The 23,601-nt window shown below is 43.3% G+C and overlaps 1 protein-coding gene across 7 annotated transcripts in view; it reads right to left on the reverse strand.

Annotated features, from left to right (window-relative positions):
• The window catches only part of ARHGEF6 (Rac/Cdc42 guanine nucleotide exchange factor 6), a 95,441-nt gene that overhangs the window by 66,925 nt on the left and 4,915 nt on the right, over positions 1-23,601 (reverse strand). For 5 of the 7 annotated variants that reach the window (XR_012504800.1, XM_010952521.3, XM_045514895.2 and 2 more), the window contains one exon: positions 666-750. Coding sequence is in view for 3 of the 7 variants with exons in the window: in XM_010952521.3 (XP_010950823.2) it covers positions 666-750 (85 nt within the window). In the remaining 4 variants the exon portion in view is untranslated. Of the gene's footprint in view, positions 1-218; positions 265-665; positions 751-17,274; positions 17,926-23,601 lie in introns of those variants that run through there. The other 2 variants (XM_074359666.1, XM_074359667.1) reach the window with 2 other exon arrangements.

Below are 23,601 nucleotides of genomic sequence, written 5' to 3' on the forward strand. Positions count from 1 at the left end.
CTCTTAGGACAGCCTAGACCCGGGGTAAGGACTCGTCGCATTTTAACTATGGTGACTACCACCCAGCTATAGGTAAGATGCTATATCACAGAAGGAAGAAGTTATACTTTAAACTTTAAGGTTATCATCATTTTCTTCACATTTACTAGGATTTATATTTAATTCTTCCAACGTGATGGGTACTAAACATTTAAATCAAGGACATGCTTTTCACTCACTCTGAATCCAAGGTTTCATTTCCAATGCAAGGTTACTGAAGGCTTCCTTAACCCGGACAAAGACACAAGAAAACTATGAGAAAAATATGTCTGCTGGGGAAAGGGAAGTAACGGTTACATTTTGTAAACTTTACAAAAAAGGGAACTGATCTTTTTCCTCTTTATTTTCTGTCTTGTTATACTTGGTTGCCTAGTCAATAGCTTTGAATGACATTGTTTCTTGGGTTTCATTATACTAAGGGCATTAGAATAACATCTGTGATAAGTATGCTGAAACCCTAAACTCTGACGAATTAAAGCATTTGGCCCCCACTGGGGCTTATTTCAAGGGAAGGGAGAAATCTGTCCCCAGTGAACAATCCTGGCCAGAGTTGGCTCCTAGGGTGACCAGAAACACATGAACCCACCCATGTCGCCCAGAACTCAGACATCACAAGCCCTGCTCACCTTCTGTGGCTTTGTTGACAGCTAAAAGAGTGTTCAGAACCTTGGAGAAATTGACTCCTGCATACAGGTCATCAGGATCAAATACCTATGAGAAAAGAAATTGAAACTCTAAGTATTCAACTCAACAAACCAAACGACCAGGCCACTTCCTCCAGCTCTCGGGAGAAAAAAAAAATGTAAAAGCTAAGACCCAAACCTCTGTATACCTTTGGGAGAAATGAAAGCAGCAGCTGGGGCACCTAATGACATGTGGCAGGCCATCGGCGAGCAGAGACAAGTAGTGATGGGAAATGAGAGCCACTCCTCTGACCCGAACACATCAATACTCTCAGCCCAGGTACCGGAAACTCTACGCATGGCTTACAGTTAATGCTGGTCACCTGCAGAAGGTCCTTAACTGTCCGCAAAGAAGAAGGGAGCCTTTTTGACGCTCCCTGTGACCACCCACTGGGTCCCAACTCCCTGGCCTCCCCACCTCACATCACTCAAAGGCACCCATTTCTGCCCCGGCCTGACCCTTGCGCCCAGCCTCAGCGACTGGTTTCTCTTGTTTGACCTGGCCCCCCTCCGCTCATCTTCATGGATTTGAACCTTGGCCTGCCTGAGCCTGTAAGTTCTTCCTGCCTTAGGTGACTTTGCCAGATAGGCCCTCTGGCCTTCCTGGTATGACTCAACTGCCAGCAGCAAAATATTTAATAAGCACAAATTTTCACTTTGCCCATTGCAGCCATCATTCTCATATCCCCCTGTCCCTAGGGAAGATCCCAATCAGTCCTTGTTTTAAAGACAATTTACTCGTTAATTTAAAAATGTATTCAATGTATTAAAACGGATGGAGACGTCCTCTAATCTCACATACGTATATTTGAAACGATAAGTATTCTCAAGCACAGGCACAACCTATTCATCTACCAGCCGATGATGCAGGTGTACATACCTGTATGTAACCAGACGGCCGCCTTCTGGATGGAAATGCACCTTCTAAAAACATTTCGTTCCAGGATGTTTGCATCTTTTTTCCCCCTCAAATGTGGTGATGGGAATAAAATGCACCTTTTCATGTGGGGCTTGGTGGGGAATGAGTCTAAGATTTACAAAGATCTGTCTTCCTATTAGGTAGAGTCATTTGTTTCATTTGTAATCTGCATGTTTTCTGGGAGCCCCATCAAGACCTAATTTTATCATTTTTGTGTACATAATCTTGAAGACCTAAATCTGCCCCTAGAATGAAAATATATAGTATCCATTTTTTTTCAAATTTGGGGGGGGGGCATCAATATAAACAATATATGAGAAACAGACTCACAGACATAGAAAACAAACTTATGGTTACCTGGGAGTAGGGAGCAGGTGGGAAGGGATAAATTGGGAGTTCAAGATTTGCAGATACACACGACTATATATAAAATAGGTAAACAATAAGGTCCTCCTGTATAGCACAAGGAACTATATTCGATATCTTGTACTAATCTATAATGAAAAAGAATATGAAAACGAATATATGTATGTGTATGTATGACTGAAACACGATGCTGTACACCAGAAATTGACACAACATTGTAACTGACCATACTTCAATAAAAAAAATATGTAAATGTGAACCTACAGAAATCTGCCTCTTCTGAGGCTCCCAACTCTTTATTCATTTAATCAATGAATATTTCACATTCAAACTTAAAATGACAGAAGAGCCCCATCACATCTGAAAATAAGACACTAATATAGCCTTTTACCAAAGGGAATGCCAATATTACTAAAGAGTTAAATGACACTGTGATCCAAATATGTTTCTGGAATGCTACAATACAAAATGCAAAGATTTCCAGGAATAAACTGATAGGCATTCTGTTTTAGTTTGCCAAGGCCTGGGTGAACAAGATGCAAACGACCCTACAGGGAGTATCTAGTATCCTAGGGGATTCCACAGTTATTGAATCTCCCTTCGAACTGATCGATGGGAAAGTTGTTAATGACACATATGCCAAAATGGTAACAAGGCAAAAGACTCATTTGCTTTTAGTCTTTCATTCTTAATGGGCATGTGAGTATGTGTGCGCCTGTGGATGTGTGCGTTGGGTAGGTGTGGTGGAGATGAGTAGTCTCTAAAATAATAAACAGATGTAAATATGAGCAGAATAAGACTGAGAGCAAAAGCTGTGATAGAAACCTCCCCCTTTCTTTTTTTAATTGAACTGTGGTTGATTTACAATGTTGTGTTAGTTTCAGGTGTACAGCAGAGTGATTCAATCACACTTATACATATATTCTTTTTCAGATTTTTTTCCATTATAGGTTATTACAAGATATTGAATGTAGTTTCCTGGGCTGTACAGTAGGTCCTTGTTGCTAATCTATTTTATATACAGGAGTGTGTATCTGCTAATCCCAAACTCCTAATTTATCCTTCCCCTACGCCCCTTTCCCCTTTGGTAACCACAGTTTGTTTTCTAGGTCTGTGAGCTCCCCCTTTCTTTTTCTGTCGTTCCTTATCCAGGTTAATTGACTGCCTATACATGGCAACACCGGCAGTATTTACTCGCATTGGTACTTGACTGCATTTGAGAGCAAGTAAACTAATCAGAAAATGAAACCCGCATCAGCGAGAGGCACTGTGTCTGCTTGAGGGAAGTTGCCTGCACTATACAGTTCCTTTTTTAGAAAACCTCAACACACTAGAATTTACCCACAGATGCTGTTCTGAAGCACTCGGAACTACATAGGAAGAAGTTGGAAGGGGCCTCTAGGGACTAGTAGAGAAGGCAATGCCTAAGGGTTATGATTTCAGAGCAGATGGAAGATTAGTTATAACCATGAACACCCTCCGCTGCGCCACGCCTTCCCAAGTCTCAAATAGAATGATACCGAAAATTCCACCCCAGACCTTTCTTCCATGCCCTTGAGATTGGTCACCTACTAAAATGGAAATATTATTTGGAGGGAGTGCAGTACTTTCAGCTGTTATCAGTCTTGTACACTTCAGTGGAAATGAAAGGTGTGAGACCGAGTTTAGAGGTTCTGATGTGGAGGAAAATGAAGGGCACTGGTGCCCAACTGCGAAAAAGCAAAGAAGACTGTCCCAACGGGGAAAGGGTGTGAGGAGAGCAAAGAAAAGTAGATTCTAATACAAGCCATCGGCCTAGGACTGATTCCAATCATTCATATGTACAAAATGGAGAACAGATTCCCCTTTTCCATCTGGGATCTGGGATCATTAAAAGATGATTCAAATGTGGACTTGCATGCTGTATGTATGTGATTTCCCCATACAAAGACCAGATGCTACTCAACTTCCAGTACTCTCTGCAAGCCTCCCTTGACTGTTTATTTAGTGTCTGTGCTAGGAAACTGAGCCCCAGATCAGCTGAACTTTCTTGATACCTATTTTGGTGCAGAAATTGGCTGGTGAGTTCCTGTTGGATCTGGGGAGGTCAGATGAACAGGATCCCCTCCCTCCATCTACCACTACTGTGAGGCCAACAGGAAAGAAAGGATGGCTCCTCAGACGACTGCTAGATGGTTTCAAGGTCCCACGCCTGCAATGGGATGGGGCAAGGTTCAAGTATAACAACAACAACAACAACAAAACATTTACTCTACTTTGGGTAAGCAGCAGGAGAGACGGGGATCAAAGTTCATTAAAGATTTTTTTAAATGTTTACATATAGCCAGCCCAAGGTCGAATCCTACAGCAGGAGCTGAAACCAGACAAGACACTGCATTTTTAAATGTTTCCCCACATTTCTCCATTTTGGACATCCACAATGACAGCCAAACCTACTTTCCATCCACTAAACACCAGGTGTTAATTCTGAGCCACTGGGGATCTGCCAGTATAAACTGCACAGAAGTTAATATTTATATGGCTTTACAAATAGATCCTTTTGGAGTAGTCTTCAGTTTCCACGTGTACGCTATTTTATGACATTTTCCCTAAACTGACAAAAGCAAGGGAGCACATGACAAGAAACTCTCCCAAACAACCAATCATCTTGCAGCTACAACCTCCTGATTTACTGAGCCCTTGCTCGGTGCTCTGTGCTGGCACCATGCTTGGATTCATCCTAGCCATCCATTCATCGCCCTTGATTCTCCCAGCAAGCCTGCAATGTGGGTACAATGATCTCCTCCATTTCATAAATAAGTAAATTGTGACTCAAAGTCATTAAGTCACAAAGCAGGAAAGTGATGGGACCAATAGAAATACAGAAGAAAGTGGTCAGAGGGGCACGGTAGCCCTGCATGCGGACTTAATGTTTCAGGAGACATTTTTTTAAAAAATGAGAAAGTAGTCTGTGCATTTGTGCACAAAAAGAAATCCCTCGCTGCTGTCAATATGAGCAGCATCTGTAACATCTGCAGCAAGTTTGTTACAACCCCTAAGATGACTTAATTCAATTAATCGTGCCAAAGAGAAAAATCTCCCATATGACAAAGCTGTCTCTGCAGGGGCTTTGCCTAACTCCTGTTCTGTCCTTATTTCAAGGGGCAGCCCTGACCCAGAAGGCTCCTGGTAATGTTTGCCTGAAGGGGGTTAGGGCGGCACTGAGGTACTTCTGTTTGTTCATCTGATTCCACCATCCATTCATGTATGGTGTTGGCTGGGAGGGGGTCCAGCCCGTGGTCATAGGACCAAGCTAAACCATTCCTTGGCATCACGCTGTAAGCACCTGAGTTAACCAGTCACAGCTCCAGCCACATCCTTGTTAAGAGAAGAAGCCATCTCGCACACTATTTCAGACCTGGGTAATGTCTCTAATGTCTCACGGCTTCAGTACCACTCAATCAGCTTCATTTAAAGTGAATCTATGGGAGACGGTATAGATAGGTGGTAGAGCGTGTGCTTACCATGCATGAGGTCTCGGGTTCAATCCCCAGTACCGCCGTTAAAAATAAGTAAATGAATAAACAAACTTATATTTAAAAAAATAAAGTGAATCTAGGGTTTCAGGTGATGACAATGGGCTCCACTACTCAACTATTAAAATCTAATCAACTGCAAAGCAAGTGATTCAGTAGGACCAAATGGACCTGGCTTCTTTTTCAGGCCTGTTTTTAAAAATTCCAAATATTTTAGGAACATTCCATCTTTTCCTTGTTCTTATTGTTCTTACAGAATAAAATCTTAAATTAACTTAGCCCATCTTGAATCACATTCTCTAATCCTCACAGCTGAGCACGCTGCCTCTGTTAACCCCTGAACTTTGGAGGAAATGTCATTACCGAGTGCGACAGAGCAAGCAAATCTGAGCTGCTTAGTCATATTTCACTGGGTGGCAGTGCTCCTGGCTCTGTGAACGCGACTTGGGATGCTTCCACGCAGCTCCTACCAAAAGCAGGCAGAAAGTCAGCAACAAATGATGCTCTTTGCTCCAAAATTGGGCTCAATGTGCCACTGGTATTCCACTTACTAGAATCCAGTGGATGGCATTTGGACCCTGCCTGGTTTTAAATAATAGCCGTTCCTATTTGGTATGGAGCAAACTTAAGAGAGCAAACACCACTCTGCTTCTCTCTTATTTCCTTCCTTTCCATTTCAGCAATTTAGGGAACAAGTTCTGACTTAACACACATAGCTGCAATAACGTCGGTGTATTGAAAAAAGCAGTGAGGTGACAGTTCGGAGACCATGACTCCAATCCCACACGTGTCCCTGCTGAGCCATTGTGAGGACCGAAGGAAAGCAACACTATTTTTTTGTGGCTCAGTTTCCCATCTGGAAAGTGAGAGATGTCTTTGACTAAAGGAGCGCAGTGAAAGACCAGCTGGGCCATCCTCTGAATAGGGGGTCCCAAAGGCAGCATCCTGGCTGGGTCCCCAAGGTCCAGAACCTGGTCTCGAATTCTCAAGGCTCTTGAAAATGGATCCGCATTAACCATGTTCACAAAAGGCCAATGCATAAACCAAAATGCCAGTTAACTAATTTTTGCTAAAAATAAAAAATGAACCATGAAGAGGATTGGCTACTTTCATTTTATGGCCAGATCACTCTCTCTCAATAGAGAAACCTACATAGTAAATCAAATTATAATTAGAAATTTGTCAGATAACATAGAATCAAAGCAAAGGGAGTTTGGAGTATTGCAGCCTAACGGAATTATTACCTGTTTATAGCTGATTTTCTCAAAATGTCATTTTTTAAAATGGCCTATTTATAAATTCTGGCTCTACCTTGCTGCCACTGCCTCGTGGGACTCGGAATGCAATTGTGGACAGCTTTGATCATCTACATCCTTTTGTCTCTGTGGATTTATATAGTCACCTTAGCTAACTAATTCGGGCTTCTAGATTACTTGGCCGTCGTGATATCCAGAGCCAGGAAGCTCAGCCCCACAGAGCTCCTGTAATAGAAGCAAAGAGCTGAGCATAATCTGTCACTACTCATGCCTCACGGCAAAGTCCCCAAACCCACTTCCGGATGCTCTCCTCAGCATCACCAACATCCACGTATCACACCTTATGATCTCCATCCTTCCTTGCTAGCACTCATTTAGGGGAAAAACCACTTTCTCCACCACAGAGTTTCATCTTCAGTTGAATAGTAAGTGTTCAGGAAAGAGGCGAATGAAGGAGGAGTGACACAGGCATCTTGGTGGACATGGACACAGGATGAAAAAGAGAAAGAGCGAGAGAACAACTGGCTTTGGATAATCTCACAAAAAAGAGAGGAGGCATGAAGGAAAGGGAAAGAAGAAATCTCTCTTGTCAACTGCGCTTGCCAAGCCAAGGACAGGAAGCAGGAGGCCTAGACCCAGCCGCGGCTCAGCCAGCCAGCCACTGCCACCAGCGCCCCGCCTCTCCTCCTGTGCTCCTGTCCCTGGAGCTACACCGGCTGCCAGTTTTGAGGGGTGGGGGGAGCCGGGCGATGCCTCAGCTTCTGGAGCATCTGTGCACCAGAGCTGGGGGTGTCCTCCTCGAGTCCCTCGTCCCCAGCCCCTTCAGAGAAGGAGACATTTCTTTGTCTTGCAAACTGGACCACAGAACACATTTTCCCAGAGACCTAGTGTCACACCTGCCCCTTAGTCTCTGTGCCTTCCAGAGTCCAGCCACACTAGTTCCTGAGCAAGCTGTGATGGGCCAGCCAGAAAGCAGAATCACCACGTGGAACTTTGCTTCTATGGGAGAATGTCTTGTCTTCCTTGCAAGAACTTCAAAATGAACTTTTGGAAAAGAATCCATCTTTACACTGAAGGATGTCTGAATGTGTGGTCCCAAATCAACGTCCTCATCCTTCATACTTCTTCCTCGTCCTTTCACATAAAGGATGAATAAAAAAGGCTGGCTAAAGGATGAATTTAAAAAGTAAAACTACTCTAGACACTCCAATGCTAGTTATTTTAGAACTCCCCACGGCACATCCAGCGAGACCCATGAAGACTGGGAGAACGGGTTCAGGAACTGTAAGACATGACAGTTTCTGCCTGTTTAACAGTCCAGACAGTCAAGGAGACTCCCCTGTGAAGACCCGGCTCCCGGAGCCCCTGCTCTCCTAGGAGCCTGCTACGATTCAGGGTCAGAGTCTGGGCACCTAACAGAAGCAGCTCTTTCACTACGAATTCCATGCACAGGGCGAGCCCCACGAGACCTGAGAAGATCAGGGAGGGAGGAGGGCGATGAAAACAGGTCTTGATCATCTACCACTGTAATGTTCTCTTTTTACTCTGCAGGGGGCAAGACTAGTCCTGGCTGTCCAATTGGTAGGCAGACTCTTTGAAGTCCAAAGCACCATGCTACCCTAGTCCCTTACTCAACATTCATGAGCCACTTGATAAATAATCATTCATTGGTTGATTGACAGGATATACTGTCAGAGAAACTTAAACTCAGATTGTGCCTAGAAGGTAAGCCCCATGAAGCCAGCTGTTTTTTACTTTTTTGAACTTTTTCACGTCTGGATCCTCAGTGTCTAGAAGAGTACTTGTCACATAGGAGGCACTCGATAAATATTTGATGAATTAATGAAAGTTCTCACCAATTGGTAATTAATCATCACTGAGGAGACGGCATGGCCAAAATTACAGTAAAGTCAAAAAGAAAAATCATTAAGGAAGAAAAAAATCAATTACCATGTGACTTTGCAGGTAACATCTACTGTCTAAAATAACATACTTGTACTTGTCCACAAACTGAAGCCCTGTGACCATGAGGTGACCAGTGATGCTTCAAACTCTGCAGTGGTGGATTTCGTTGACTTGTGTGCTGATGCGATTGCTGGCCTGTCCAGGTAGTACAGCTTTCTCTAAATCTCCCCACAAAGCAGCTTGATGTAAGCACTATAGAGAAGGGAAGCTGGAAAGACCTGTGAGATGTTACTGTTTGGCTAGGATTGGCTATCTTTTTTTTTTTAAACAGTTTGTTGTAAAATAGCTTAAATACCAGCTGCATTCACCTGTTCATCCCTTACTCTAAAACAGGCTCCGAACCACAGCAAAGCACAGTGGAACGTGCCAAAGTCCAGCAATGTAACCCGCGAGAAGCAGGAAAAGGTGACAGGCAACTGGAAAGACTACAAATCACACGCCTGGAGGCCCTCTTACACCAGTAATCTGGGCGAGAATGATGATGTGCCAACGTTTCTCCCACTTTCTTTCTTTATTTTGATATCACCTTCAACAACTCATCTGGCAAAGACTTTTGGTGCTCCTTGCTGATGTCTCTACATGAGTCCCTTTTTCCAAAGAATGCCATTTTCAGAGAGGCCCATCAATGCCTAAAGACACCAATCAACCCCTTTAATTAATTATTAATGAATTAATTTTCCTCCATGTGACCCCAAATAAGATTTGTGCCTAGGAAACCATCCAAACATGAGAAGGTGGGCATTCGGGAGCTCAGTTGTCAGAGACTTCAGGAATGTGCTTTCAGGGAACATCCACGTCTCCCAGCCTAATGTCACCTAGCCTACAAGATCAAGTCCACACTCTTCAGGCCAGCATTCAAAGTCCTTCTTAAGCTAGTCTTTCCTTTTAATCCACAATTTAAGCAGGTATTTCTTCTATCAGAAACACCTGTCCTTTGGGCATGCCTTCCACAGAAGGAAAGACAGGGAAGAGGTCATTTTTTTTTTCTGGTAGAACTTGATAAATCAGGGCTCATATATTTTCCATCACCTGGTAAGATAGATTTTTCTTTTAGAAGAATATGATTGAGAGAAGCGAGGAATGCTGACAAAGCATTTACCTCGCCAAAAGCAACCCAAGTTACTGCCTGGGATCACTTTGGAGGATCAAAGTTACAGAGTCCTAGATGTGCAAATCTCCCACCTTGTGAAATGGAGAGTTTGGGTAGCATAAGAAATAAGAAGTGACCCGAGGGCTGGAAAGGCAGCGAAGGTCTTCCATGTGACATTATGGGACCTAATCTCTCATACCTTTAATTTTCTATTCTTTTCATTTTTAACTTTTAGAAACTGGAGGGGGACCTCAGCATGCACGAGGTCCTGGGTGCAATCCCCAGAACCTCTATTTAAAAAAAATTTTTTAAACGGGAAACAGGTGCTCTAGCTTGGCATAAAGAAAGTGGTTAACACTGTATTAGGAGATACTCAGCTTTCCTTTTAGCCTTATTTTCATCCACTAAAGAGTCATTTCTAGGAGTAAAAGTCAGCTCTAAATATAGACTGTTAGATATTCAAGCTATCTAAAATAAATTTTTAAAGATTCATCCATTCTTTACCCAATCAATAAATATTTACTGAACACCTGGTATCTATCTGCCAGGCACTAATACATAAATTTATTTTGAGATATGAAATCAAAAGGATACTATATAAAATCTAGCAAATAAAGAAGCCACCCACAGGTATGCCAACTATCAAACATTGTCTTTCATTCTGTTCTCTTTCCTTGAAATTGATTTTTTTAATCCCCAATCAAGATTTTTCCCCAGTCCATAACACATTCCCAAACACCAACATATCTTCAAAGAATGCAAACTGGTTATATTACAGCACAAATGCTTATTTACTTATTTACTATCACAACATATATTTCCCCAAAGAAGTGGTAAAATTTCTTTTGTTGGTAAAATACCACATTCTGTTGGTTTGCATACATTTCACAGAAATTATTAAGGAAAGGAGCCCCAGTTTGTTGGAAACCTAGCCATGAAGAGCAGACAAATTACAAGATGGAATGTTTCTCAGTGTTCAGGCCTGCTTCACAGGCTGGGCTTTTCAGAAAAGATGTTAAGAGCCTGACACCTTAAAGATGCCTCTTAAAATAATGTCCATGCTTCCAAAAGGTAGGGAAACCTGTACACTGTCGTCTAGGGGGAGACAAGTTCTTATAACACTTTCACCCATTGCTTTGCAAATGGCTGCATTTCATCTCACCTTAATTTAATTCCTTCTTTTCCCTACTGCCTTATCCAATCCCTCAATTGACATGTCTGATCTCTGTAATAATATTCAAGTCCCCAAGAAAGTATAAAGCTGGGATTTTACTCTATTTGTCTAAGCAGAACTTAATTAGGAAGGTAAATCTTCTGCCAAGAAGTCAAACAGAAATGATGCATATGTCGTCTTGGATGATCCACATCTCTGAACCCACATGCCCCTCGGTGTGGTAGGGTCCAGTTTGCCAGGGTAGGACAAAGCCGGGAGCTAATTAGACAGATGTCTGGTGTCATATGTCTTTCTTCCAGATGACAAGAGAAGTGGCAATGCCAACTCTGAAACGCAGAGATGGCGCAGCTTCTGCACTGAGTGGACATACACCCGTCCTTCATTTGCAATTCAAAGGCCAGACCTGGCACTGCCTTTCAATACCAAGCCCCAAGTCAGCAGCACCCAGGGCTCTGCATACTTAGGCTGTGCTGGCAACGTCTTCACCGCTCAAGACGGGTCCGTGGGGACCACCTCAGTGATAACATAGGACCAAATTAGAATGGGGCTGGCATAGGGGAGAGCTGGCCAAGACTGTGTGGTTTTAATAAAGGGCTATATTGTGCTCTGTTGCCTTCAGAAACAGCCTGGATTAGAATCAACATTAAAACCAAATTAGAGTAAGTTAGATTTAAAATAAGATAACTTTGACATCTCACATCGGGAGATTCAATTGACCAAAATTTCTAACAAAATGCCTTCCTTTTGGTATTATCAGTACACATTCAACCCAATTCAGAAACTACATGTTTCCTTTTTAATTATTACATACTATGCGGGGTTTTATTTTTTGTATAGAGGCAATTGATTTTTATTTTCCCCCCTCAACTATGCCCAATTCAACAGGTTTATTACTTATTTCCTGGGGGCAAGGGGGCAAGTTTTTGTCAGTCATCACCAAAAATAAAAAACCATTTGTTGAATTGTTTAACTAAAACAAGAATCATCTTGCTCTGGGGTGGATTTTTAAATTTCAAGCAATGGTAATTAGAAAATGAATACGTGTGTTTTCAAAGATACACAAGTGAAACTGTTGCATCCAGGTAAACATGAGAAATGGAAAAGACCCCTTTTACACACTCTGCTAGTTTAGATATAGACTAGAAAAGGGTGAAGAGCTTTCCTGATTTTTCAATTCCAAGAGGAATCCATCCAAACTGTTTCTATTATTAGCTCACAAAATGGTAGCTAAAGAAGTTACTGTGGTTAACAACTGAATAATTCATAGTCTCTGAAGAATTTGGTTGCTTTGTCTTCTCCAGTTCCTCTTTAGAACTGGATCCCCAAACATATTTCCAGTCCTGAGTTGTCACAAAGGAAACCGTGTACAAATTCTTTTCAGCAGTTATTAAAAATTGGCCACGCAAAGCACTGAGAACAGCAGTAAGACAATCAGCTGGAAACTTAACATGGACTTTCATAACCAGTTCATAAAACTCTTAAGATTACACATCTGTTGTCAGAAATTAAAGATTCTGGTTTCTGATCCATGGATATCATTGGGCTATAATATCATACAAATGTAAACTGTCTTAATGCAGTCTTCCCAATAATATATGTAAACAACGGAAATACAACATACAAGTAATTTTAAACATATTTCAACACTCTGTAAATTCAAATACTTTCTATGATACAAGGCACTCAGAATTTCAAGTCCAGAAGAAGGAAAAAAAAAACCTTCAATTAGTGAGTGAAAGATGCTAACAATGTGGACAGGATTAATTTCTGCCGTTCAACATGAGAGCAGAGGTCAAGGCTGCCATCATTCTTCATCTAAGATTCCCAGCAACGTTCAACTTTGTTTTGTCTTCGGAAGAGAGATGTTAAGTATTAGAAAATATGTGCCAATTTTAACCTTCGACTTTATTTTGTAAAAACGTTTTTCCAACAACAAGCAGTCTGCCAAATAAAGCACAAAACTGAGAAACAAGATGGCTGGATTTTTTTTTTTCTTATTTAAAGCTTCATCCCCGTCTAAATTCTCAATGTAACTAGTGTAAAGCTTCAGAACCCCTGGAGAAGACATCATCCCACAGAGCCCACAGTTTACCCTCTCCTATACCCACGGTTTTTTTTTTTCTAATGTTCAGATTTCTAAAGGAAATCTTTCTATAAAGCATGACTCACTTCTTAAATGGAGTTTGCTTAACATAGCTGCTAACAAAAGAGGTGTCCCTTTTTTGATAATGCACTGTTATCGCTTGTGAACATCAGCCTACTGAGATATATTAAAATTCCAATTAGGAACTAGCTTTTACTGAGAGTTTACTCAGTGCCAGGCACTGGGGCTAAGTGCTTTATTCGCCTTCTCTCATTTAATGCTAAAAGGTAGCATATATCTAATTAGCATATACCCAATAACAACATAGTAGCATATACCGAATATCACCTACCACCACCACCAAGGAAATTAGCATATACCTAATAAGTGGCTACCTCCGTTCAGTTCAAGTCCAAAGTTCAAGCTCCTGGCCACTGCACTACCCTACTCTACTACTTCTCAAGAACAAAGTTTCCCTGAGCAGAAATCAGACCCAGACCTAGGCAGAGAGTCACAAATTCTAGCCAGTAGACCACACAGCATGTGTGGGGTTGACCCCACACCAAAAGGGCCCAGATGGTTATGTGTTTGGCAGTCTGCTTTTTATAGTTTTTGTCCCCTGTTGATTTCATTGCTTGCATGTTACACACAGATATATACTCTTCCTGCCCATTGTCAGCACGTCTAATCTAGAGCTACCCTCTTCTCCCTTTATCGCTACTTTCTATTTAGATGCTGTTTTCCAGTTTACAAAGTGCTTCCACATACCTTATCTCATCTAATCTAATTTGCTGTTACTAATCAGTTTGGGGACTCACAAGCAGATTACCCATAATTCCAACAGGCTTGGATAAATAAAAGTAATTAGGCTGTGAGTGAGGGCCGGAGGCAGCCTCCTAGGAATAACGTGCACAAGTCTAAGTACACAGATGGGGCATCCCTTCTGCAGCCCAGACCTTCTCCGACCATTCAGTCATTCCATCAATCATTCACTTAATAAACATTTCCTGAGCACCTGCTCTGTGCCACGTTCTGTCCTGAGTGCTGGCATTATAAGGATGGTCAAGTTCTGGTTCCTGTCTTTGAGAAGCTCCAAGACTAGTAGAGAGATACAGGAGTCTACAGATGATCATGGGGAGAGGGGGCAGGCAGCAGAAAGGTAGCTTGGCACAAGGGATTATGGGAAAATGGATGCTAGCTGCCCAATCCAGCAGAGAAGATTTTCTAGAAGATCCGAGGCTTAGGGGGAGGTTGGTAACATTAGAATCACCAAATAATAAGAAGACTCGGCCACTTTGGAAAAGTTTGGGGCAGTCTGTAAAACGCTGGGCACTCAAGCCAAACATATACATACCCTGTGGCCCACCAGTCTCATTTCTATGTATAAACCCAGCCGTAATGTGCCCCAGAAGACATGCACAAGGATATTCATAGTAGCATTGTACTCAGCAACCCCAAACTGGAGACAACCCAGATGTACATCAACAGGTGAATGGATAAACCAAATAGGGGACATCCACATGATGGAATGTTACTAGCAATAACAAAGAAGGAATGACTAATATCCACAGCAACATGGGTGACTTGTACAAACATTACCCTGAGTGAAAGAAACCATATACAAATGGGTATGTACTGTATGATTCCACTCATATAAAGTACTCAAACAGAAAAATACAAATCTATTGTCTTAGAAGTCAGGGCAGTGGTGCCTACTGGCGAGGGGTAGTGACTGGGAAGGGACACAAGTTGGGGGGTGGCTTTTGAATGCTGATAACCGCGTGATTCTGAATCGGTGGGCTGATGATACGCATGTGTTCGATTTGTAAGGTTTCATCAAACTCTATCCTTAGGATCTGTGCAGTTTTCTGAATGCATGCTACACGTCAATATAAAGTTTATTTAAACATTAAAAAAAGGAAGAAGAAATCCCAAAGCTTGGGTTTCACTGCAGACCGATTAACCCAAAAGCTCAGTGCAGGGAGACCCCCTCATCTATATTTTTTAAAAACAGCCCCAGGCCTGTGTGAAAACCAAGGCTAAGTGTTCTTGTATTTAGCAATAGCTCCTTGGGGCGACAGCCTGGAACGTGGCAAGGGGAACAAGTTCTGAAGTAAGGTACATCAGGGGTTACATTCTGGCTCTGTTTTGCATTGGCATTGTGTGGCGTTTGTCTGGATCACCCCCAAACCTCAGTTTCCACCACTGTATAATGGGCACAGTATCACCTCCCTCCCAAGATCGTTGTGAGGATTAAATCAAATAATACCCATAAAGGACCTAGTACAGTCCCTAGAACATAGTAGGGTGCTTCAGAAATGGAAGGTACTTGATTCCTTTTCCTCCTTTGCGTCTAAGTTCCTAAGTCTCACCCCAGTGATGAGCAGATTGCTGTCAACGAACAAAACTCGCAGTCTCCAATTTCTCCTCCTGAATGAGTTTCTTTGTAAAGACCAAAGTAATATTATACCTGGGCTAGTGAGGTCAAATGAATATCGGACATTTCTGGGCCCTAATTGCTCACTCTGTTCAGCACCTGCTACCTCTGAAGATGAACGAAGAGGAGGCAGACAGTAAGTAAATCCAAACCACAGACCCTCCTTTGGAAAGTTTTGCTCCTGTCCTCACCCCTAAGAACAGTGCCAGCCCTGTGCGAGCAAAGACAAAGCTAGGATGTGAGCTGGCAAAAAGGAAAGAAAAAAAACAGTAGTTTGGAAGACATACCATCCACAAAATGTGCGAAATGAGACACTTTTGTATCAAATGTCATGTTTTCATAAAAACAAACAAAACAGAATCCTGGGCTGAGGGCAGGAGATTCAGGTGAGTGTTCTGATGAAACCCCTGATCGGCTGTATGAATTTGGTTAACTCAACTTTTCTGTTTCTCTGGCAAATGAAAGTAGTGCCATCTCTCCTCCATTCTTTAAAAGGGCACAGTGAGTTTCAGACAAGATAAATAGAAAGCTTTCCCCAAAAATGAAGCAGTGAAGAAACGCAAGATGAGAATTCTAGGCTGGAAATTTACTTTGTTCCAAACTCCAATCACCAACCACCACCCTCCCTCCCCAAGACTGAGAACTCTGATATTAACTGCTCCAAGTGCACCCAGGGACTACACCAGCCTGAAGCTCGCTTATGTAAGAAGAGACTGCAGCACTGCCTGGCATGTAGCATAATACTTTGCTTAAGAGAAATCCTTGGAAATGTCTCAGCTGAAGTACAAGGGCAGGCCCAGGCCTTACGTATTAGAGACAGGCGCTCTCAGTCACGGAACACCAGGACTGTGGCTGGAGCAAATGATGTCATCGGAGCTCCTCTTACCACGGTCAATGTCAAAATTAAGATAGGAAGTTCAAGGACAAATTGTGGGGTTCCCAGGAAAATATAAGTTAGAAAAGCAGTTGGACCCTGGAATCTTGCTTTAAGCATTGTATCACATCTGTAATGGTTTTTGGTTTATGTGAAGCTTTTCTTGACAAAAAAAAATACATAGTTACATAGAAAAATACATTCCCTTACTCTATTTTTACATTAAGAAAAAAAATCATGTGAGTCACCCCTATATCCAGAAACAATAACAAACCAGTAATAAAGATAATAAGATTTTCGAAGAGACAGAGATAAACTTAAGGGCTCTCCACTCTAAAGCTGAGACATGAAATCGCTCAAATACCTGTTGGGTTCCTAAATAACTCGAAAATGAAAACTCGAAATTAACCACGGGTACGTTGGAACGCCTTGTAGATACAGGACTTTCCCCATCCACAAACCATTCCTGCGACAGACCTGTGTACTCAAAGCCGAAAATATTCCCAAATGTACCGATGCTGGAGACTGGGGTGGGGGGATCAAATCAGTATCAAAAAATAGTACTGTTGACTCCCGTCCTGGTTCCTAGGGAAAGAAGGAATCCGGTCTGATGCAAACCTCGCGGCCAGAGCCGGACAACTCGCCCGTAAGTTTGGCGCGTCCCCGCTCTGCGCCCTCGGCCCCCGCCCCCGCTCCCTGCACCCGGGATCTCAGAGCACAGCGAGGCCCTGGCGGAGAACGGACCCCGCGGCTGGGGCTGGAAGCCACGGCCCGGGGAAGAAGGGCGGTTCCTCTCCCGCGGGGAACCTTCGGCCCCACCCGAGGCCCTCACGCGCTCCCCTTCCCCTGACCTCTCGCCCCCGGGCAGATCACCTGGCTCGGCCGCTGCCCGCTGGTCCTCCGGCTGCTCGCTCGCTCCTGCCGCGCCGCCGCCGCCTCCTCCTGGAAGCCGCTCGCCCTCCCGAGTCACGGGGCCGGGGAGCGGGCGGCCGAGCCCTGGCCAAGGCTGCGGGAGCCGTTCAACCCCGCCGGAGCCGGGACCCTGCCCCGAGCGCGGCCGCCACCAGGGCGAAACTGGAGAGCAGAGCTCGCACGGGCGGGGAGGGGCGGCTGCAACTTTGCTCCTGGACGCGGGCGAGGAGGGGGCGCCCGTCTCCAAACTCCGTGCAGCGCCCGCAACCTCTCCAGTCCAGGGATTTTTTTTTTTTTAATGCCTTTTCTTTTTAACCTAAAGGAAAGCCAGATTCTTGCCCTCAAGTTCTTGTTTCCAGAGCGGCCGGGCCACCCAGCGGGCGGAGGATCGCGGGGCCGAAAGCGGGGTGCGAGAGACGCACCCCGCTGGGTGCGCTGGCGGCGAGCCGGCCGAGGGCGCGCGGGGCGGCGGCGGGGCGGGCAGCGGCTGCCCGGCGAAGCTGCCTTGGCGGCCGCTCCGGACCCCGCTCAGTACCGCGCGGGCCCCCTCCAGCCCGGAGCCAGAGCCCGGGGAGGGAGAGCGGCCTGGACGGACGGGCCGGCGGCGGGGAAGCAGTGACCCGGACCTGGATTGCCGAAGTAGGAACTGGAAGTGACAGCGGCGCAGGGCAGAGCAGCAGCAGCAGCAGCAGCAGCAGCAGCAGCAGCAGCAGCAGCAGCAGCAGCCGCTGCCGCCGCCGCCCGGGTAGCCGTGGCAGCAGCAGAAGCCGCGGAGCAGCGGCGGCGGCCACACTGCGCATGCTGCTGCCACCCGGCTCGGCCCCGAGCCCAGGGCTGCCGCCGCCTAGCCTGCGGCGGGCCACCGCCAGAGCCTCGGGCTGAATCCCGGCCTCGCCGAGCAGCCTCGCCCAGTGGCCCTCTTCCTCCTCCTGCCCCGGACGCAGCTCGGACCTCCCAGGCTCTCTGCTGAGGGGCTGAGACACCCCAGCAAGAAAGCACTCTCCAGGGGCCCTACACATCCCTCCCTTCCCCGAACTATCCTGGATGCCCTTCCCGGACTCTCTGACAGCAGGCCCCACATCAAATAGTCTCTTTGAGGGTGAATGAAAAGCTTTGTGACTGATGGGAAATATTTACTACCTTACTTGAAGTCCATTTTTTACAGAAAGACAATGCAGTCGGTAGATCAGGATAGCCAGAGTCATGGGTGTCATTTAAAGGAACTCAAGGAAATTCCAGTAGGAGTGTCAGACTGGCTCAACAGGAAAAGAAAAAAAAAAAAGAAAGGACCAAAAACTTACCAAATCCTCTTTAGTCTTCCCACTAGCTCAAATTGAGCAGCTAAATATACAAAGCTTTCCCCAGCGGAAACTGATGGAAACGGGCCAGTTAAAAACAGTGTCCAACAGTGAGGCATTACCAATCCTTACTCCAGTCTCTTCATTTTACGAATGAGTCAACCGAGGCCTAGGGAAGAGGACTCTGACTTCTCTGGGAGAAAGTGGCAGGTTCAGGGTCTGAAGGAAGGTCTCCCGATACCCATGGCAGCTACTGCTTGGTTGCCTGGCCTTATGCCTCACTGCTCCAGGGACGTTTTGCTCTCCTCGAGCTGGGAGATTTAGCCTTGACTCCCGATCATTAGTAGAGCTGCTTTCCTTCTAGAACTACTTCCTTGCAGAGCAGCCCCTGGGAAATGGCAAATCGTCCATCCCACAGGCCCCACTTTGCGGAGGGCACCCATGCTGTTCCAGTGACAAGGCAGATGGAGTGACTCAGGGAGACAGGAGGCTGTGAGCGGATGGGGGCAACGAAAAAGTCGTACTGATACCAGTTGGTGAGAGAGAAAGAAAGAGAGAAGGAGGAGGAGCAGGGGAAGAAAAAGGAGCAGGAAGAGGAGGAAGAGGTGAGAAAGAGAAAGAGAAAAAGAAGTACTAACTGAGCCTCATCCACATTCAGTAAAATCAGCCACAAACAAAACATCTTTTTACAAAGTAGGTTTGGCCCAGGAGCAGAATAGGAGCTGGCAGGGTATGCCTGGCAATAGGTTGCTAGTAAGAGTGGCACATGATGAAGCAGCAGTACCTGCTGCGGATGAGGCGAAGAGGCGGGGAAAAGCCTGGCTGAAAGGAAAGCCACAAGACTAGAGCTTGGACAGACCCGTCATTCATGGGGCTGGAGCCAGGACAACACTGTCAGAGAGGTACCGCCCAGGCCACTCTCAACGGATCACAAGAACTGTATCCCTGACTCGCACCAAGTTCAAAGGCAGAACAAAAACAAAACTACCATTATGAGAACAGTGTTGTCAAGGGACTAGCTGGTCACGTCAGTGACACTCCACCTAGACATGAAGATTTTCCCATACATTCTGGAAAATTTTCTCTTGAGGCCTGAGTGTCTTCCCTGCCCTCTCCATTCTGTAAATAAGTAAGAAAGATGTATCTGGTTCACAGAAAAGGAAATACAAAATGAACTATAAAGGGATGAGAGATGCCCAACTCACTAGGAATCATGAAGTTCAAATTATAGCAATAAATGAAATACCATTTTCACCCAACATTTTAGCAAACATTAAAGATAGATAATATCCAGGGCCACCAGGGACATGAGGAAGAAGGCACTTTCTACATTACTGGTGGGAATATAATGTCATAGAGCATTTTTGGAGGGGAATTCAAAAGTATCAAATTTTGACACAGTAACTCCATTTCTATGAAGAAAGATACTTCAAGAATAATCACAGATGTGTCCAAATCTCTGCATATACAACATGACCCACTGGTATTTACCCCAGGAATGTAAGATTGATTTAACATATGAAAATTAATCAATGTAATACAATATATCAGTATAATAAAGGACAAAATCAATGGTCATCTTAACAGATGCAGAAAAAGCATTTGACAAAATCTGGTACCCTTTCAAAAACACTCAAAAGCTGGGAAGAGAAGGGAACGCCTTCAACCTGACAAAGAGCATCTATTAAAACCCACAATTAACATGATACTTAATGGTGAAAGATCGAAGGCTTCCCCTTAAGATCAAAAATAAGACTACGGTGTCCACCTTTATCACTTCTATTCAACACTGTACTGAAGGCTCTAGCCAGGCAAATTAGTCAAGAAAGTGAAATAAAAAGCATCCAGATTGGAAAGGAAGAAGTAAAAGTATCTCTCTGCACAGATGACATGACCTTATACAAGAAAGCCACAAAAAGTCCAAAAACTATTGGAATTAATGAACAAATTAAACAAAGCTGAAGGACACGAGATCAAGATACGAGATCAAGATATAGAAATCTGTCGTATTTCTATATGCTTGCAATGAACAATCCAAATATGAAATTAAAGAAAACAATTCCATTTGCAATAGTATCAAAAGGAATAAAGTACTTTGGAATAAAATGAACCAAGGAGGTAAAAGGCATGTACACAGAAAATGACAAAACATTGCTGAATGAAATTTTAAAGACCCCAAATCAATGGAAAGACACCCTGTGTTTATGGTTCCAAAGACTTAATATTGTTCAGATGATGAGATTCCCCAAAGCAATATACAGACTGAACACAATCCCTATCCAAATTCCGACTGACTTTTTTTCAGAAATGGACAGGCTGATCTTAAAATTCATATGGGCACACAAGGGATCCAGAATAGACAAAATGATTTTGAAAATGAAGACCAGTGTTGGAAGATGCATGCTTTTCAATTTGAAAACTTCCTACAGATCTACATTAATCAGTTCAGTGGGGAAAAGAATTGTCTTTTCAGCCAATAGTGTTGAGCCTACTGGATATCCACAAGCAAAAGAATGAATTCAGACCCTACCTCACACCATATACAAAAATTAATTCAAAATGGATCAAAGAACTAAATATAACAGGTAAAACTTTAACATCCTTAGAAGAAAACATATGAGTAAATCTTCATGACCTTGCATTAGGCAAGCAACAAAAGAAAAAATAGATGAATTTGACTTCATTAAAATTTAAAAATTTTAGTGTTTCAAAAGATACTATCATCAAAATACCAATGACATTTTTCACAGAACTGGAACAAATAATTTTAAAATTTGTATGGAAACACAAAGACCCTGAATAGTCAAAACAATCTTGAGAAAGGACAGAGCTGGAGGAATCACACTCTCTGATTTCAGGCTATGCTGCAAAGCTACAGTCATCAAAACAGTATGGTACTGGCACAAAAACAGACACATAGAGCAATGGAACAGAATAGAGAGCCCAGAAATAAGCCCATACACTTATGGTCAATTAATCTATGACAAAGGAGGTGAGAATAAGCAATGGAAAAAAGATGTATCGTCAATAAGTGGTGCTGCGGAAACTGGACAGCTACATGCAAAAGAATGAGATTAGAAAATTTCTAACATCATATACAAAAAGAAACTCAAAATGGATTAAAGATGTAAATGTCAGACCGGATACTGTAAGACTCCTAGAGGAAAACATAGGCAGAACGCTCTTTTGGCATAAATCACAGCAACTGGTGGGGGGGGGGGTGTCTATCTCCTAAAGCAAAGGAAATAAAAGCTAAAATAAACAAATGGGATCTCATGAAACTTAAAAGCTTTTGCAGAGCAAAGGAAACCATTGACAAAATGAAAAGACAATCTATTGAATAGGAGAAAATATTTGCAAATGATATGACCAATAAGGAGTTAATATCCAGCATATATAAACAGCTCATACAACTCAATATCAAAACAAACAACCCAATTAAAAAACAGGCAGAAGAACTGAATAGACATTTCTACAAAGAGGAAATGCAGATGGCCAACAAGCACATGAAAAGATGTTCAACATCACTAATCATCAGGGAAATGCAAACCGAAGCCACAATGAGGTATCACCTCACACCTGTCAGAATGGCTATCATCAAAAGGTACACAAATAACAAATGCTGGCGAAGATGTGGAGAAAAGGGAATCTTTGTACACTGTTGGTGGGAATGTAAATTGGTGCAGCCATTGTGGAAAATAGTATGGAGGTTTCTCAAAAAAGTAAAAGTAGAACTACCATATGACCCAGTAATTCTACTCCTGGGTATATATCTGAAAAAAACAAAAACACTATTTTGAAAAGATTCATGCACCCCCATGTTTATAGCAGCATTATTTACAATTGCCAAGGTATGGAAGCAACCTAAGTGTCCATCAATAGATGAATGGATAAAGATGTTTTAGATATAGATATAGATATAGATATAGATATATAAATATAATGGAAAATTACTCAGCCATAAAAAGAATGAAATTTTTCCATTTGCAGCAACATGGATGGACTTGGAGGGCACTATGCTAAGTGAGATAAGTCAGACAGAGAAAGGCAAATACTGTATGATATCACTTATATGTGGAATCTAAAAAATACAACGAACTAGTGAATAAAACAAAAAAGACACAGACTCATAGATATAGAGAACAAACTAGTGGTTACCAGTGGAGAGAGGGGAGGAGGGGGGACAGTAAAGGGGTAGAGGGAAAAAGAGGGTTATCCTGGGATTATTATGAAATCATGTGTGTGAAACTCTTGAGAATTGCAAAGCACGATAGAATTTAAAGACTCTTTCATTCAATAAAAAAAATTTTAAATTAAATTTTAAAAAAGAAAAAGGGGGAATATTAAAAAAATATATACTATGAAAGTTTGGGAAGGGCTTCAGAGACACCTTTGTCTCCCAGGTGTCTCAGCAGACTTCCCTGACCAGCTGCTAGCTGTGTGATCCTGTAGAGACCCTAGGACACTAGAGCCATATGAGAACACAGAGATGGAGGTCACTTGGAAAGGCCAACTGGCCACCCAGAGGGTCAGAAAGCAGCAGCTCTTTAATATGGTCACCACGCCCCACAGCCAACACTCAGAACTGTCAGGGTGCTGCTGTGTCCCCGACTTCATTTTTCTACATTTCCAAACTGACCATTTCAAGCTGGCACTCTTTCTTTATATAAAATAATAGTGTGTTCTTGGCAATAATCAAGCCCTGCTCTTCTTGCTTTTTCTACTTTATCAGTTTTCTAGCATCAACAAAAATATATAAAGCATGTCCTATACTAGGCACTGTGCTAGGTACTTCAGGCCTGAGAGATACTCTATCTAAAGTGACAAGATATGGAAACAACCTAAATGCCCATCAAAGGATGAATGGATAAAAACAAAGATGTGATATAAGATGGCTAACAGGCACATGAATAGATGCTCAACATCACTAATTAGAGAAATGCAAATCAGAACCACAGTGAGGTACCACTTCACACCGGTCAGAATGGCC

The sequence above is a fragment of the Camelus bactrianus genome, chromosome X (genome assembly GCF_048773025.1).
Source record: "Camelus bactrianus isolate YW-2024 breed Bactrian camel chromosome X, ASM4877302v1, whole genome shotgun sequence".
In the NCBI taxonomy this organism is placed as follows: Eukaryota; Metazoa; Chordata; class Mammalia; order Artiodactyla; family Camelidae; genus Camelus; species Camelus bactrianus.